Source organism: Triplophysa rosa, linkage group LG8 (genome assembly GCF_024868665.1).
Source record: "Triplophysa rosa linkage group LG8, Trosa_1v2, whole genome shotgun sequence".
NCBI classification, from domain to species: Eukaryota; Metazoa; Chordata; class Actinopteri; order Cypriniformes; family Nemacheilidae; genus Triplophysa; species Triplophysa rosa.
In genome coordinates, this window is record NC_079897.1 from 14,452,294 (window position 1) to 14,467,941 (window position 15,648).

The window sequence follows — 15,648 nt, forward strand, 5'->3', positions numbered from 1 at the left end:
GCTGAAATGCAGAATGTTCATCTATAGTCACCAACAGATAATAAAAACGTTCATAATAAAATAATATGGTACAGTACTGCTTGCTGTATATATTATTATGTAAAACGGCAAGCATATTTAAAAACAGTATTATGTAAAAAGACGTTAACAGACGTTTTTTAATTAGCAAGAGGCATTCACTTATAATTTTGGAAATTCAATCACTTTTGTTTTTGGAACATTTGCAACATTTGGCATTAATAAAACTAATAATATTCCTGGTTCATTCATCAAAGCAGAAATGGAAGGTAATATTAAAGTGAAAAAAATCATCATTTACTCACCATCTTGTCATTTCAAACCTGCATGACTTTCTCTCTTCCGCAGAACACAAAAGAAGATATTTTGAGGAATGTTGTTAACTGGACCCCATTCACTTGCATTGGTTTTGTGTCTATACAATAGAAGTGAATGGGGTCCAGTGTAGTCCGGTTACCAACTTTCTTCAAAATATCTGTTTTTTCTGTGTTCTGCGGAAGAAAGAAAGTCATAAAGGTTTGAAATGACAAGAGGGTGAGTAAATGATGACAGAATTTTCCATTTTTGGTGAATTGTGGGATACACAGTACAATGTTCCCTACAGTGTGTTTTTGCAAATGAAATGTATGGATGTTCCACGCATAAAATATCACTGAATACATAGACTAAAAAAATAGTAAGCAGTATGGTAGTAACGAAGTATGCTCAATGTTTGATTTCATAGCTAATTTTCCTTTCTTTTTCTTCATTATTTAACCGTGTATTGTAATAGTCTTGCTGTTTGCCTCTTACCATGGGAAAAAGGCCGAGCGAGTGGAATCGTCGCGGTGTACTGTGAGGCAACGTTTTATTCCTGAAGTTCTTAAGTTCCTCCTGAGCTTCGTGAAGCATCTCCATACACTCAGCATACTTGTCCTCCAACTCCCTCAGCTAGAGAGAATCAGAAAAATACGAGAACACCGAGAGCAGGTGACGTAAAAAAAATCTAATCAGTCACTGAGCGACAGTTCAATACAATCCAAACAATACACACCCATATCTGTCCTTCATTGTTATATAAAGCCATTAAGCTGAAGGGATTTTCTGTATGTAGTCTAAACAGAGACAGTTGGTGTGTTTGTGTTACCTCTGATGTTAGGGCTCTTTGAGCATCTTTAGCAGCTCCCAGATGCTGAGTGAGCTCTTCGTTTTCAAGCGCATACTGAAAACAACAAACATAGCACATTAATAGTACTGTAACTACATAGTATAACCAAGATATACATATATAAAGAATAGTGTACATTACTAGTACTATACGGGACAGTTTTCCTTCTGCATGATTGGCCAGCTTTATAATATTCTTCAGTTTACCAAAAAAAAGAATATATTTACATCCAATCTATATGAATGGATTGCTGTCTGTACATGTCTTAAAGGGATAGTTCACTGAAAAAAAAAATTCTGTCATCATTCATACACACTCATGTTGTTCAAAACCTGTATATGACTCTTTATTCTGTGGAACACAAAGGAAGATATTTTGAGAATTGTCTCAGGGATTTTGTGTTCATACAGTGGAAGTCAGCGTTTTTCAAAATATTTTGTTTTCTGTATACAGAACTATCCCTTTAAGAGCAGCATTGAACTATCCCTTTAAAGCCTAGCTCTGACTACAGGATATTCGGCCAGATTTTACCCTGATTTTCACCTCCTGAGAATCTTTAAAAAAATCGGGTTCATGACCTCGATCGGGTCCGAGGTTCGGCCCAGATTATTGCGTAATGTGAGGCATTCACAGATCAAATCTTACACATCCCGATCTGCTCCAAGAATGTAGGATTTCAAATCGGGGTGATAATGTTGGTACTTTTACAACAATCAATGAACTGCAAGATGACGGAGTGACTGACAGAACAGTAATAATGTAAACGCAGTGCGTTGGATAGCGGAGATGTACAGATTTCAACAGCTTGTTGAAATGTGGCAACATCACGAGTACCTCTATAACGTGTCCTTAAAGTTGTCACTTCGCAATGTCCATTGTGTTCTGTATTTTACATAGTGAACACGAGCTGATGCTTCCTCACACAACTTTATTTAACTGCTACCAGAAACAAAACATCCCAGCATGACCACCGGTTGACATAACGCCATACTGCCACTAGATGTCCCCATGTCATCACATTATTTACATCTGCTTTCTGGTGAAATCACGTGGTATGCGTGTTCTCTGGTATGATAATCTTAAAATGAACTTGTAGTGTGTGATGTGACAGAAATGTCAAATATTTTGTTTCAGCATGGTTAAGATTTTAAATAAGAGAATCTATCAAGATTCTCCTTATGTGTGTGCTGCAGCCAGATTTTATAATCGGTCAGGATATTAAAACTCCTGTAATCTGAGCCAGGCTTTAGAGCAGCATTTTTAGGGGTGATTCACATCGGAAAACGTGAGCATCCTGTCATTGCTCTGTCGTTGCTAAGCAACTATGGGCCACGCTAGCTGTTGAGACGAGATCCACACGATATATGGATCATATGCACTGAAAATACCTTGCAAAAACTCTACTGCTACTAGATTTATTGATGCTGTGATCATCTGTGTCTCCATCTTCACTCAGCTTGTCTATATTGGTTGGTTGGTTCTTGTCACATGACCTGCAGTGCACGTGCAGCATTCTGAAAAGTTGAAATATTTTCATCTCGATGCGGTGCCGACGCACCTTGAAAAACCGGAGCGTCGCATCGCATCGCGACCGCGTTGCTCCCTAATTGAGCGCGCTTGTTGCGCGTCTACATTTAAAATAACAAATATGCGCTCGCAAAAGACGCGTAATGTGAATAGCCCCTTAACCACTACATTTTTACTATTCATTTTTCTGCAAACGTCACATCTTCACCTCCCGATGTCTCTCAACTACATTAGCACAGCTATGTATAAAGCGTTTGGCTGGTACAACTGACAAGTTACACACTTTTGAGGTCATACACAAAACTATTGACCAATCAAAATCAAGTATTCCAGTGAGCCATATAACAATCAACTCACAGTTTTGGCTTTTTTCTGCAGGTCCACGATCTGAGAGAGGAGATGCGTGATCTCCTCTTGCTGCCGGGAGGCGTCCTCCGTTTTCTTCGCCAACTCCTCCGCGATGGTGGAGATCTGTATGTTAGCATCTCCTGTGGGAGAGAGATACAATTCATCTATATGATGGTACATTCAAACACACCCAGCATAAACGCATAAAAAATTTGGTAATACATATAATGACAAAGTAGATGTATAGATTTGATTAAATAAAGATGAAGTCATAGTTTTATCTGTTTTGTTATTTGTGACCCTTGACCACAAAACCAATCATAAGTAGCACGGGAACGTTTGTAGTAAAAGCCCAAAATACACAGTATGGGTCAAAATGATCGATTTCTCTTTTATGCCAGAAAATCATTAGAATATTAAGTAAAGATCATGTTCCGTGAAGATACAGTATTTTGTACTTTTTCTACAGTAAATATATCAAAACAAAAATTTTTGTTAGTGGATGCAGCAAAATCGCTATCAAAAATGGCCAGAAACACGCCTACAAACTTCACTCGCTGCTGCCCACTCTCTGGGAATTACCCACCCAAAGCTTAAAATGTCATCTTTCGGGTATATTCTACTATCCGCAATGTCATTACAGCAGTAAGTCCATAAAGAGCGTTAAAACAAACCTGTTTCTTCTTAGCAACGGCCTGCTACAGTGCCTCTGATGGACAACATTAAAGGTGATTTTCTAAATATTTCGATTTTTTTGCACCCTCAGATTCCACATTTTTAAATAGTTGTATCTCGGCCAAATATTCAGATTCTCAAAAAGCATACATCAATGGAAAGCTTATTTACTCAGCTTTCATATGATGTATACATCTCAGTTTCGGAAAATTGATCCACAAGACTGGTTTTGTTGTCCAGGGTCACATTTGACATTCATGTCATTACTAACCGCATTGTTGTACTACAACATGGAACAATAAGACAGATGAATAGACACACTTATACTGTATGAATTGAGTCAGTGCAGAATGGATTATAGCGATCAGTTTACATGTTGAGGGAATGTGATTGTTGATCAGAACTGCTGTCAGATGATGTAATAGATACTTACTGAGCTCTTTAACACAGTCATTTACAAGCTGTTGTTCCTTTTCTTCATACGAGATGGTCTCTGTCTCCAGGTGATTCGCCTACAAACACACACACATTAATGAATAATCTGCTCAAACAATAGGGGCATAGTTTTACAAAGCCGCTCCTTTGACTCTTAGACTAAAAGGTTCTAGTTGAGGACAAAACAGGCTGTGTTGAAAGTGTCCGTGTTTTAGAACAATACAATTAGGATTGAATTACATCTACAAAACCTTGAAGTCGCCATCTAACACTATTATAAGAGCTTTCTTAGGTCAAGTATTAATTTCATGATCTTATTTAATGAGGTCGACATATGAGAGATGTTGCGTTTGGTTTTCTTCGGATACACGATCATCCATTGTTACCGAAGTTTCTACAAATGTTTTGCTGTGAATAGGTCTTGTGTGGGTGTGGATGTTGATTTTATAGTAGCGAGGCGTGGAATTCCACTCCTGTGATGGGGTCAAACGTCCCACGTACATCACTTCAGATCTTAAGTTTCAGTGAGAGGAAGAATACGGTTAGAAAGAGAGAGCTGCTTAATCGACCTAAAAACAGTTTAATACGGCTGTTAATTTTCTGGTTGAACTCACTTTGATTGGATGATTATTAATATGGATTGTTGGCATGAACTTTCAGGCATTCTAAAACATATTTATTTAAAACTACACCATTCTTAAAAAAATGTATTATAGTTATTATACAATAGTTATGATGACCATACATTAACTATGGAAGAGACTGTGAGTATTAATTTGAATATTATATTTATATACAGTCTTTGCTCATTTTATTATTATGTCATATATTTTATTATTGAAAAATATAAAATTGTTACAGTAGTTTGTTTTATTATTTTATTATAACCATAATCATTGTATAACCAGTTAAACTTGCAGCAGCTTATTTTACTGAGGACTACAGATAACAGGCAAATGTCTTTTACCAGAGAATGAAACTGGTATATATTGTGTTTGTCTTAGACATTTGATATGTGTGAAACCCTGATCATTTTGATGCCATTTGAATACAGTATGTGACCGAACAGCTTTCCAGTAGTGACTCACTGCAGCTTATAGAATAAGGCCATATGACTGACATGTGATGCAACCAACCACAGTTCAACTGTGTATCTTAAGTGTATCTTAACTTCTGCCTGTCCAAAATCAATCAAAATCAAATCAAGTCTTGATTATTTCACAGATATAGGCCATTTCATCGGACGCGCGCCTGAACTGCAGTTAACTACCGGTCTGTGTTTGGCTATTGTCTAATAATATAACTATTTATATGTTATTTAATTTATGTTAATATTAATTTATATCATTATTTTATTGTATAATAATTGTATTAAATAAACGATTTGTTGAATTTTGTTGTATGTTGATTTTATTAAATAAATAATTTGTTGAATGGGTCCTGTAGTTCGGTCGCATTTAAAGAAACCGTATTGTACATTGACACCTAGCGGTTGAGTTTGGTATCGCAGTCTAAATTAAAAATATTGGAGAGACAGCAACAGTTCTTCTCGGTTTCTTTTGCTTGTTATCAGAAATGATCTACAGGCTCTATTATTTGCGGATGTGTACCGGAAGTTAAGGCCAGTCCACAAACGTAACGTTTGTTTATGTTGTCACTTTGAAACCATCTATAACAAAGTGCAATATTCTTTTCTACCTGTGGAAACTTGCTTCTTAGTTCCTCTAACAAGTTCAGAGCATCTTTTGAAGATTTATTTCCACAAAGCTGTCAAAACCCACATATTATTTTGGTTTAAAACCACCCAATCAAACTCAAGTAAGCTGTATTTTGCAACAGATGATCAGTAATTGGATTGCGGCTGATCAGTGGGTATGGTGTCTGTGGTAGAGACTGGAGTGGTCAATATATTGGCATTCACACTGGGCTCTGTTCATTGGTCTCACATCAGGCCTCACCTCTGATCGGAGGCTGATGTTCTCTTCCTCCAGGTCTTTGAGTTTCTTCTGCAGTGAATCCAGAGGCAGATAATTTGGCACTGAGAGAGACGAGTCATTTCGACGAATACTGCACAAAAACAATCCATGAATTAAAAAACTGCAATAACTTCTTACAGAAAACAGGATGTTTTGCTAGATTGTACAATTTATGAAGAGAATATAGTTGGTGCTTGGCCTAGTCGCAGCTAGTGCTCAAACAAACAGAGCAATGTTTTAAGAGCCTTGATCTAAGAGATCCGGTTTACGTATATGTGTCTATCCACATTAGACTGGGACGAAAGAAAATATTTTACATACGAATAAACTTTACGCAGTTTCCTCGTAAGCACCAACGGTTAATACACAGGGTTAACGGAAACTCACGGTGTGGTAGAAGCTGAATCTCCATCACTTTCTTCAGCTGCACTGGTGTAGAACTGCAGGAGCTCATCCTTCATCGACAGATCATGACGCAGCTGAGACACCTACACACACACACACACACACGCACACGCACGCACGCACGCACGCACGCACGCACGCACGCACGCACGCACGTTTATTTCACTATATTAGTAAGGAAATGTCATAGACTTTCATTGACTTTATATCATGTTTCCTATCCCCTAACCCACTGCATTAAATTGAAAAACATGATTTGGGCAATATATGAGACTTTTTGATAAAACTTTATTTTACAGTGCCCTTATTACACGTTACATTTATTTACTATAGTATACTATATATTTTTTCATAATTACATATAACGAACCCTAACCCTATAGTAAGTACAATTACATTGTATATAATTACACTGTAACAGAAGACACCTCAAGTAAAGTGTAACCGATGTTTTTAGTCAGAGTAAAATGTCCTTACAAGTTGGTTGTCATGATATTTCACTATTAGTGAGTACATGTGGCCTTCACAAAATATTGCTAAACCTGTACAATACTTTGAACTCATGCAGTAAATGCAGATGTTTTCTGCTGCATGTAAATGTTTCAAAATAAAAATATCTATTTATTTTCCTCTATTCAACAGTAATGTAGACTTCCATATTAAATACTGAAGTATTCCTTAGCATTTTTGAAGCAATAACAAAACCAAGCAGAACAGAACAAACAAAGGACTCTCACCTCTTCTCGTATGTGCTCCACCTGCTCCTCCAGGAAGGAGTTTCTTTCGCTCAGAGTTTTGTTCTTTTTCAGCAGAGACTGACCAATACGTGCCGCCAACTCCAAATCTCTCTCTTTCTGAAAGGACACAGAGAAAAAGAGTGTTCTGGCTATCTTTAGACGGACTTGACTGAAACATAAACAGTAAAAGATGAACATTTGCTCGGTCTATGCTAATTTGCACAGCATGAGGGTACTTGCGACCTGGTTTGGTAAATCAATATTTAACAACGGAATATAAATAGATTAAAGCAAAATATCAACCTGGATCCAGAACAAACATTACAAATAATTCATGTTCTCCAAAACAAACAAATATACCACACAGAGAGCAAGTCAATATTACTTATGTATGGACATTATATTTTAAGATCAGGATCACAACGTGATGTGAGAAAAAGTATAATAAAAATACATGCTATATATAAACATCAAATGCTTATTTTGAAACAGCCACTGACCCATCCACCCACTTCCACGGCTCACCTCTTCCAAGAGACGTGTCACAGCGTCTATGTCATTATATGTTTTAGTCATCTGGCCCACGCGATCGGCACACAGAACTGTGGGAACAGAGAATCACGCAGCATGAGTTTTGATGTTTTTTATTGCAGACTCCATTAAAATTGAATCCGGAAAGCAGAAACAGCACGGTCAATGTATAACAAGCAACAATGACAAACATGGAGGAAAAGTGTAATGTACAGTATAAGTGCCATTTACACCACAAATGTACCAGACTAAGAGAAATCAGCTAAAACACACCTGTTACATTTGATTCTGATTCATTTGCAATGGTCCAAAAAGTCCAAGATATAAAACTGATTCATAATTCGTGGTGTATAAATATGTGCTGATGTAAACATCAAATTGCCATTGCAGGCCGTATTAATACAGTGTAATAAGACAATGATTTCAGTCTGGTTAACACAATCTCTTCTGCAAGCCTCCCTCTGGATGGTGTTAACCCCAACAAAGATCAAACATAAACAACAAACATAACCATCATCTCATGTTCTCAATATCAGCAGGTCAGCATGTTTAAGTTGATAAATAACTCCATGATTATAGCCACACCCAGGAGTGCATACTGTACTTTTTTTTTTTTACAAATTTGTCTGTTTGTTTTACAGATTTTTATGTATTTTTGAAATACGGTCAAAAAGCGTAAAATTACAGAAAAATACCACATATTTACAAGAAAGGAAACTGGAAACCATGTAATTTTACAGGGGAAAAAACATTATTTTACAGTTTATTTCTGGCGCCACAACTGCCAGAAAATTTTCGTTTATTTTACCAAGATTTTATTTTTTACAGTTTATTTTTTAAATATGGTCAAAAACTGTAGAATTACAGAAAAAGACAGCAAATTTACAAGAAAAACGGAGAAAACTATTTACTATATATATCCTTATATCCTGTAATTTTGAAGGAAACAACAATTACTTTAGGGTATGTTTCTGTCACCCCAGCTGACAGAAAATTACATTTTTTGTACGGAATTTCTTTTACAGTATGAAATAAAACATTCAACAGAATAGACCTTAGATTATGTGCTGTTTGGGGACTGCCTTACAATCTATCCAGACATCAATGTACTGTATATATCTCAATGCAATAAACATCTGATCCAAATACAACATCACCAAATTTTGTCGTTGTTGTTGATATAAATGATAATAACATCCAGTAAACTGCCCTGGGATGCTCTCTGCAGGGCACATGTAGGTAAAAATTACCCACGGATTATATATTAAACTTCACTAACATTTTGCCTTTCTTAAATGTGGAAATTCTGTGCCTTTACTATTAATTAACAAACAAATCAGCAAAATAATTTTCAAACAGTTTTCCCTGTCCTCCATTGGTTGGCCAAACAGATAGCCCCACCACAAACTTTGTTTGGCTGGTCCTATGTCAAGCTCAGACACATAAAGAAATTATATTTTTGTTGTGCCGCAAAGCAGTTTTCGCACTTTTTGGTAGAATCAACCAATGAATGGCTTGTTCTGCTTTATAGGAGAACATATTTGAACATTGACAATATTTAACACTGAAACAGATAAACACTGAAATTATGCACAATAAACACTGCATTTTACAAAGTAAATGCAACTCTGATAAGGAAAGGCCAACTATGACACTAGCGAACATGATAATACGCTGTATAAAGAAATATTGTGTAACTAGAAAAGTGAGAAATTGAATGCAAATCAGACATTTCCATCTGCGTCACACAAAGTACAGAGCGAGCGCATGCTCTGTGCACCTGTTGAGCAGCCATCAACACCACCCATCTACAATATAACCCCACACACAGAAACATTCCTGTAACAACACAAATATCAGCACAAACAGAGCCATTTCCTCCTGAAACAGTTCACTCAAATGCCAGAAGCAATAACACAAAGGTTTTACATGACTGCTGGACATTTCTTTAGGTTTCACTGGTAGTGCCATCAGGTTCCACTCTGGTCTTCATTTTTCAATCGGAACTGTTAGTCATAATAGCTAATAGGACACAACTCGATATCTTACTGATCCCACCCAATACATTTCAAAGTACAGCCACAATGTGATGAAGTGATGTGATTAATGACTTGGCAGGACACTGGGAGCAAATGTTGCCCAGGTCACAAATGAAAACAGAGCAAAGTCTAAAGATATCAGCCAACAATAGCCCACAATTAATAAAGAATCCATCAAACAGAATAAAACAAATACAGTGTTATAAAACCATTACACCACACACTAGTACTGCTTGATAGTACCGATACATAATATTTAATTCCTGTTATAAAGAAATGATATGATCAGGATGAAGAACCTTAAGGTGTTTTAAAGGGCTAGTTCACCCAAACATGAAAATTCTGTCATCATTTACTTACCCTCAAATCTGTATAAATGTATTTGTTCTGTTGAACACAAAGAAAGATATTTGGAAAAATGTTAGCAATTTTCAGTTCTGGGACATCATCCATTACCATAGTAGAAAGAAATATTGTGTTTTTTTAATCTGTTGAACACAAAATGAGATATTTTGAAGAATTTAGGAAACGAAACAGTTCTGGGGCACCTTTGACCACCATTAATTTGTTTCCTACTATGGTAGTCAATGATGTCCCAGAACTGAAAATTGCTAACACTCTTCCAAATATCTTTCTCTGTGTTCATTAGAACAAAGTAGTTTATACAGGTATGAAATTACATGAGGGTAAGTAAATAATGACCGAATTTTCATTTTTGGGTGAACTATCCCTTTAAAGGTATATTTACAGACCATCTTGTATTTACACTTTCAGTCTGATGTTTAGACACTCATGTCTCAAGTTACGTTTTCTCAAGATCTTAAAAACCTTTTAATCCAAAGTAAACATTTAAAATGTCCTGAATGTCCTAAAATGTCCTAAAACTAAAAAGAAGCATGTGTAAATCCCTTTACAAAACTACATTTCTGTGTCAGCAAATGAGTGAAGAAACGGCACCTAACAAGTAAACTCCTTCAATATAGTTTAAAAACTATAACAGAATACCCCTCACTAAGTTAGTTAAAATTTATTTGATCATTTATTGCTTAAAACCTATATATGACGACTTCTTTGGAACACAAAAGAAGATATTTTGAGAAATATCTCAGTGTTTTTGCGTTCACACAATGGAAGTCAATGAGGTCCAGTGTTGTTTGGTTATCAACATTCTTCAAAATATCTTCTTTTGTGTTCAGCAGAAGAAAGAAAGTCATACAGGTTTGAAATGACAAGAGGGTGAATAAATTATTTAAGGATTTTTTGAGTGAACTATTCCTTTAAGATAATGCCCAGGGTAAAGAACTGTAATGTAAGCATATAGGGGTGTGACAATGTATTGAAGTATCGCATATCGCTATACAAAAACAATAAGATATGTATCGTAGAGCTATTGCAAAGTATTTTTAAATGAAATAGATATTTTTATACTTTTATGTTAAAATTTAGTTTTATTTTGAGAGGTCTCTTCAGTTTTTATTCGTTTACAGTACATAAAATGGTTGAATTAAACCTTGAATGTTGTCAACTCTTTAACAAAACAAATGTTAGTAAAAATATTAATGTTTTGGGGGAAAATCAGTAATTTGAGTGTCTTTTTTTTTTTTTACAAATATCGTGATGCAATCGTAAGCCCAGTATTGTGTATCGTATTGAATTGTGAACTGAGTATCGTAACACCGCAAATGCTGGTTACTTTGAATAATCTATAAGATAGCTGTAAAGAATGAAACGTCTCATAACAGAATTGTATAAAACAGACATTTTACACCACAGACGATGGTGTGATTTTACGACCCTTTCAAAGTTCAACTGTGATCAACCACAAATGGCGTACAAACACGCTTACCAATTATTTCTTCACATGGATAAACACTCACCTAAAATGAAGTTAGACTATTAACAACTGCTGGTCTAAGCTCCCAGTAGGATAAGATTCACACTCACAAATGATTCTGTCCCGCAGCACAAGTACAAACTCACTTCAATGACCCTCAGTACCATGACACTCAACACCGATCAACACAACAAACTCACAGCAACCGTACACAATGAACTGCCATCAGACCAAATGACTATTCTCACAGTGTAAACCGGACACAAAGAAGCCAGCCGGGCATTACAGTCTCCCACATGTCTTGTTTAGTGTATTAATAAAGGTGACTCTTGTTGTCCTGAAATAAACTCCCACAGGACTCACAAACCCATCATTTGTACACTGTAAAACTTTGCAGAAGTTTTGCAGCAGGTATGCCAGTAACTTACTGTAGATGGAATTAACTGATTCATTTAATTACGATACATTTACATCACAAGAAAGGTGACCTAAAATAAAATAAACTTGACATTGAAAATATAAGAGGTAAGTTTATGTTTAAAACAAAATTGTAAATGAAATCTACAGTAAGTTACTCGCAAACCTGCTGCAAAACTACAGCAAAGTTTAACAGTGTATGTTTACTTAAAATAAATATCAGGACTTTCAATTGTGCTTTTAATAAAGCGTGTCTATTTTAAATATAAAATAAAAACACATATAGTTGTTAAGGCATTATAAATGTATTTATTTTGCTTTATAGTAAGAATTGCATCTGTTATACAGTACAACCTGCCTGGTGTTGACTGTACATTTTATACACAGTCTCACCACTGTAGATCTTTACTAGTGTTTTATTGTCCAAATGCTCTATTAGGAAGAAAAAAAAAATTAGGAAGAAGAGTGAAAAGAGAAAAGTGCATTCAAATGATTACAATAGTCTAAACAAATATAAAAGAAAAGAAATGCACGCTGATATGCATAGCAATGTGAGGATGGGGTTTATAATGTGTTATTATTCGCTGTCGGTCGCAGAGCTTTCTACAATTACAATAAATCTACGTCATAATCTTAAATGCTAAATCATTTTGAGTCCTTTTTCTAACCGATTCCTTCTTGTTTAGTTAGTATGACAGTTATTCAATGGCATGTTTGTAATGTAGGCTGGTATGTGTGTTTCATTGTAAGGATGGGCCGCGTAGTGTTGATATGATCAGCTATGTTCGGTCTCAAAGCATTTCAGCATTTATAATAAATCCAAGCAGCACAATATCAATTATACACATTTACAACTGAGTCACATTTGAATGCTTGTATCTGTAAGTGTATGATTAATACTGTGAAATAAATAAAAAATGTAAACCAAAAACTCTACTGTTCTCACGTCACTAACACACTTTTCTAACAAAACCGGCTGGCTTTGTGTTTTCACTCATGCCTGATAAGATTGTGGCAAAGCAAACTACTAACTTTATTCCAACAATGGCAGTAGACAAATCTGATGTATATAGTTTTTCAAAAATGTCCGGATGTTGTCACCATTTAAGCATAAAAACAATTTCTATGGGAATATTTTGAATAAACGTTATGAACACAAGTGTTGTTGCTTCATTTAACTATAACATTCTTCTTAACAGGACATTGACATTTACCAGCAGGACAATATTTAGATCACAAGGCACAGGTACCGTACCTTCCTCCAGCGTATCCTCCACATCTCCATCATCATTATCATTGTTTGAGCTAAAGTACGACAAGGCTGATATTTCCAGTATTTCAGATGAAGAGTCATGTTCAAAGTACTCCTCATTTGAGCGATCAAGAGGCAGTGCCATGCTGTCACTGGGCTAGTGAAGCCCAGGCAGGCTCAGCCGTCTCAGGTACAGTGCCATGAGTGACACTGTGATGATGGGTGGATGTTAAACCCTATCTGACAGATCAGATACTGACTGAAACACACCTGCCTGAATGCTGACACTCGCTGGCCCGGCCGCTACCACTCACAGCAGAGGTGCTTTAATACAGGAAAATAATATTACTACAGTTTTGTGGGTCAACTATATACGTCATCTGCTGATTAACAATATGAACTAAAATTAACCAATTTAAGAAGTTTTTTGTTTATATTATGTTTTTTTTATCAAAGGGAAAATCTGACCCCCCTTCTGCAGAAGACAGAATGGTACATTCCACTGACACACCATGGAAATCTATCAAGGCGTGCCAGAGTTGTGTTTGAATACACCTGTTGATTGGGCGGAGCCTGTACATGTACATATTTCCTGATGAAAAGATTTCACATAGCCATGCAAAAGACAAACAAGGACTTTTGTCACCACATGGACAATCAAACAAAAATAAATGGATGAACACAAAATGACATAAGTCAGAGGAAGACACACCTAAAATATGATAGATATTAATAGATTTTAATTTTGGGTGAATGTCTAAAACATGTTCAGGTTATGTTTCATTCCATATAAAGGGAATAAAAGAATAAAAACAAATTATACATTATTTAACAAAATTATTAAATGTATTATAATTATTAATAATTATTTTAATGACAATTGTGAAAATTTTTGTATTTTAATTTACCATATTTCATTTATATATATATATATATATATAAATATATATCTTTACCTATATTTCTTTATAAATATATTATATTTATTATATATTTCTTTAGAAAATATTTTATATTTATTTATGAAAAAAATGTTTATTAGATTTAAATGAGTATAGTATATTTGTAACTTACTGTGTGTGCGTCACAACTAAGAGCAAAAAACATTCTCTGGAATGCACAGTGTTGTCTTTGATATGAAATGAACTTTACACTCAACCTGAATTGATCATGTAAAAGAGAAGTTTGATAACAGATGCAGCTCCGCCTGGTCTAACAATATCGCATTATTCTTATGTGCACAATAAGTCTGGGTTTGTTGTGTCATCAATCATTTTACTTGCCACCTTGACAGAATGCAAATGGCTTAAGATCCTAACACAATTCTCATTGTTGTGCGGCAGAACTTCCTGTTTATATGGTTTGTTGGGAACCTTCATTCCCATGGAAACACAACACAAGCGGGAGAGGAATGGGGCGGCCCGGTGGATGTGCCCGCGAGGGAGGAGGGTTTTCTCTTTTGTGTGAATTTAACCATGGCCAAGTCTTTGTGCTGGTGCTATTGTGAAGGGAAAAGCGAGAAAAGACGGGCAGAAAAAGGACACATAGTAAAGTGCTGGGAAAACTGAGGGAAAAGCGAAGAAAAATTTGAGAAATAAAAGTGAATAAGCAGTGTGTGTCTATAGTGTCGCTATATTTAAAGAACAAATTTCCTCCTAACCAAGAAAAAAGTCCTTGTAAATATAGTAAAACATGTCAAAAACTTACTTGTGGGGACAGTCAAAGGGATAGTTAACCGAAAATGACAATTCTGTCATCATTTATTCACCCTCATGTTGTTGAAAACCTGTATATTATTATTTTTTCTGTGTCCATATACCTGCAATGGTTGTCAATAGGGTCAAGTGTTGTTTGATTCAAAATATTTTCATTTATGTTCTGCAAAAGAAAGTCATACAGGTCTGACAATGACATAAGGGTGAGTACATGATGAAATTATTTTCATTTTTTAGTGACCCATCTCTTTAAATTAAGAAAAATGAATCTTAAATTATGCTTCATCAGTCTGGAATGAAATAGTCTATGAGATATCCTCACTATATAGTGAAAGAATTGAATGTAAATGTGTTTGTGTATGTATTGAATTCAGCTCTCCTACTGTAGTAGTAGTAATCAAAATGCTTTGTGGCGAGATAGACAGGAGACAGAACGAGTAGCAGACAGCATGAAAAAAAAAGAACTACCAGATATTTTCATGTCCAAAACCACCAACTAGCTAGCTACTTGAAATTTAATCTGATCTTTCAGAACCGGGAAGCATCCCAAATGTCTGATTCAAATAGTAGAATAAAATGGACGTGGTTTGGA

General features: G+C 35.6%; 1 protein-coding gene across 6 annotated transcripts in view; it reads right to left on the reverse strand.

Annotated features, from left to right (window-relative positions):
* The window catches only part of trak1a (trafficking protein, kinesin binding 1a), a 52,510-nt gene that overhangs the window by 11,523 nt on the left and 25,339 nt on the right, over window positions 1–15,648 (reverse strand). For 5 of the 6 annotated variants that reach the window (XM_057339565.1, XM_057339561.1, XM_057339564.1 and 2 more), the window contains 8 exons: window positions 7,794–7,870; window positions 7,269–7,385; window positions 6,514–6,614; window positions 6,109–6,217; window positions 4,149–4,227; window positions 3,050–3,180; window positions 1,145–1,219; window positions 811–948 (listed from right to left, as the gene is read on the reverse strand). In XM_057339565.1, coding sequence (XP_057195548.1) covers window positions 811–948; window positions 1,145–1,219; window positions 3,050–3,180; window positions 4,149–4,227; window positions 6,109–6,217; window positions 6,514–6,614; window positions 7,269–7,385; window positions 7,794–7,844 — 801 coding nt within the window. In that variant the 5' untranslated portion in view covers window positions 7,845–7,870. Of the gene's footprint in view, window positions 1–810; window positions 949–1,144; window positions 1,220–3,049; window positions 3,181–4,148; window positions 4,228–6,108; window positions 6,218–6,513; window positions 6,615–7,268; window positions 7,386–7,793; window positions 7,871–13,344; window positions 13,668–15,648 lie in introns of those variants that run through there. The other variant, XM_057339562.1, reaches the window with a different exon arrangement.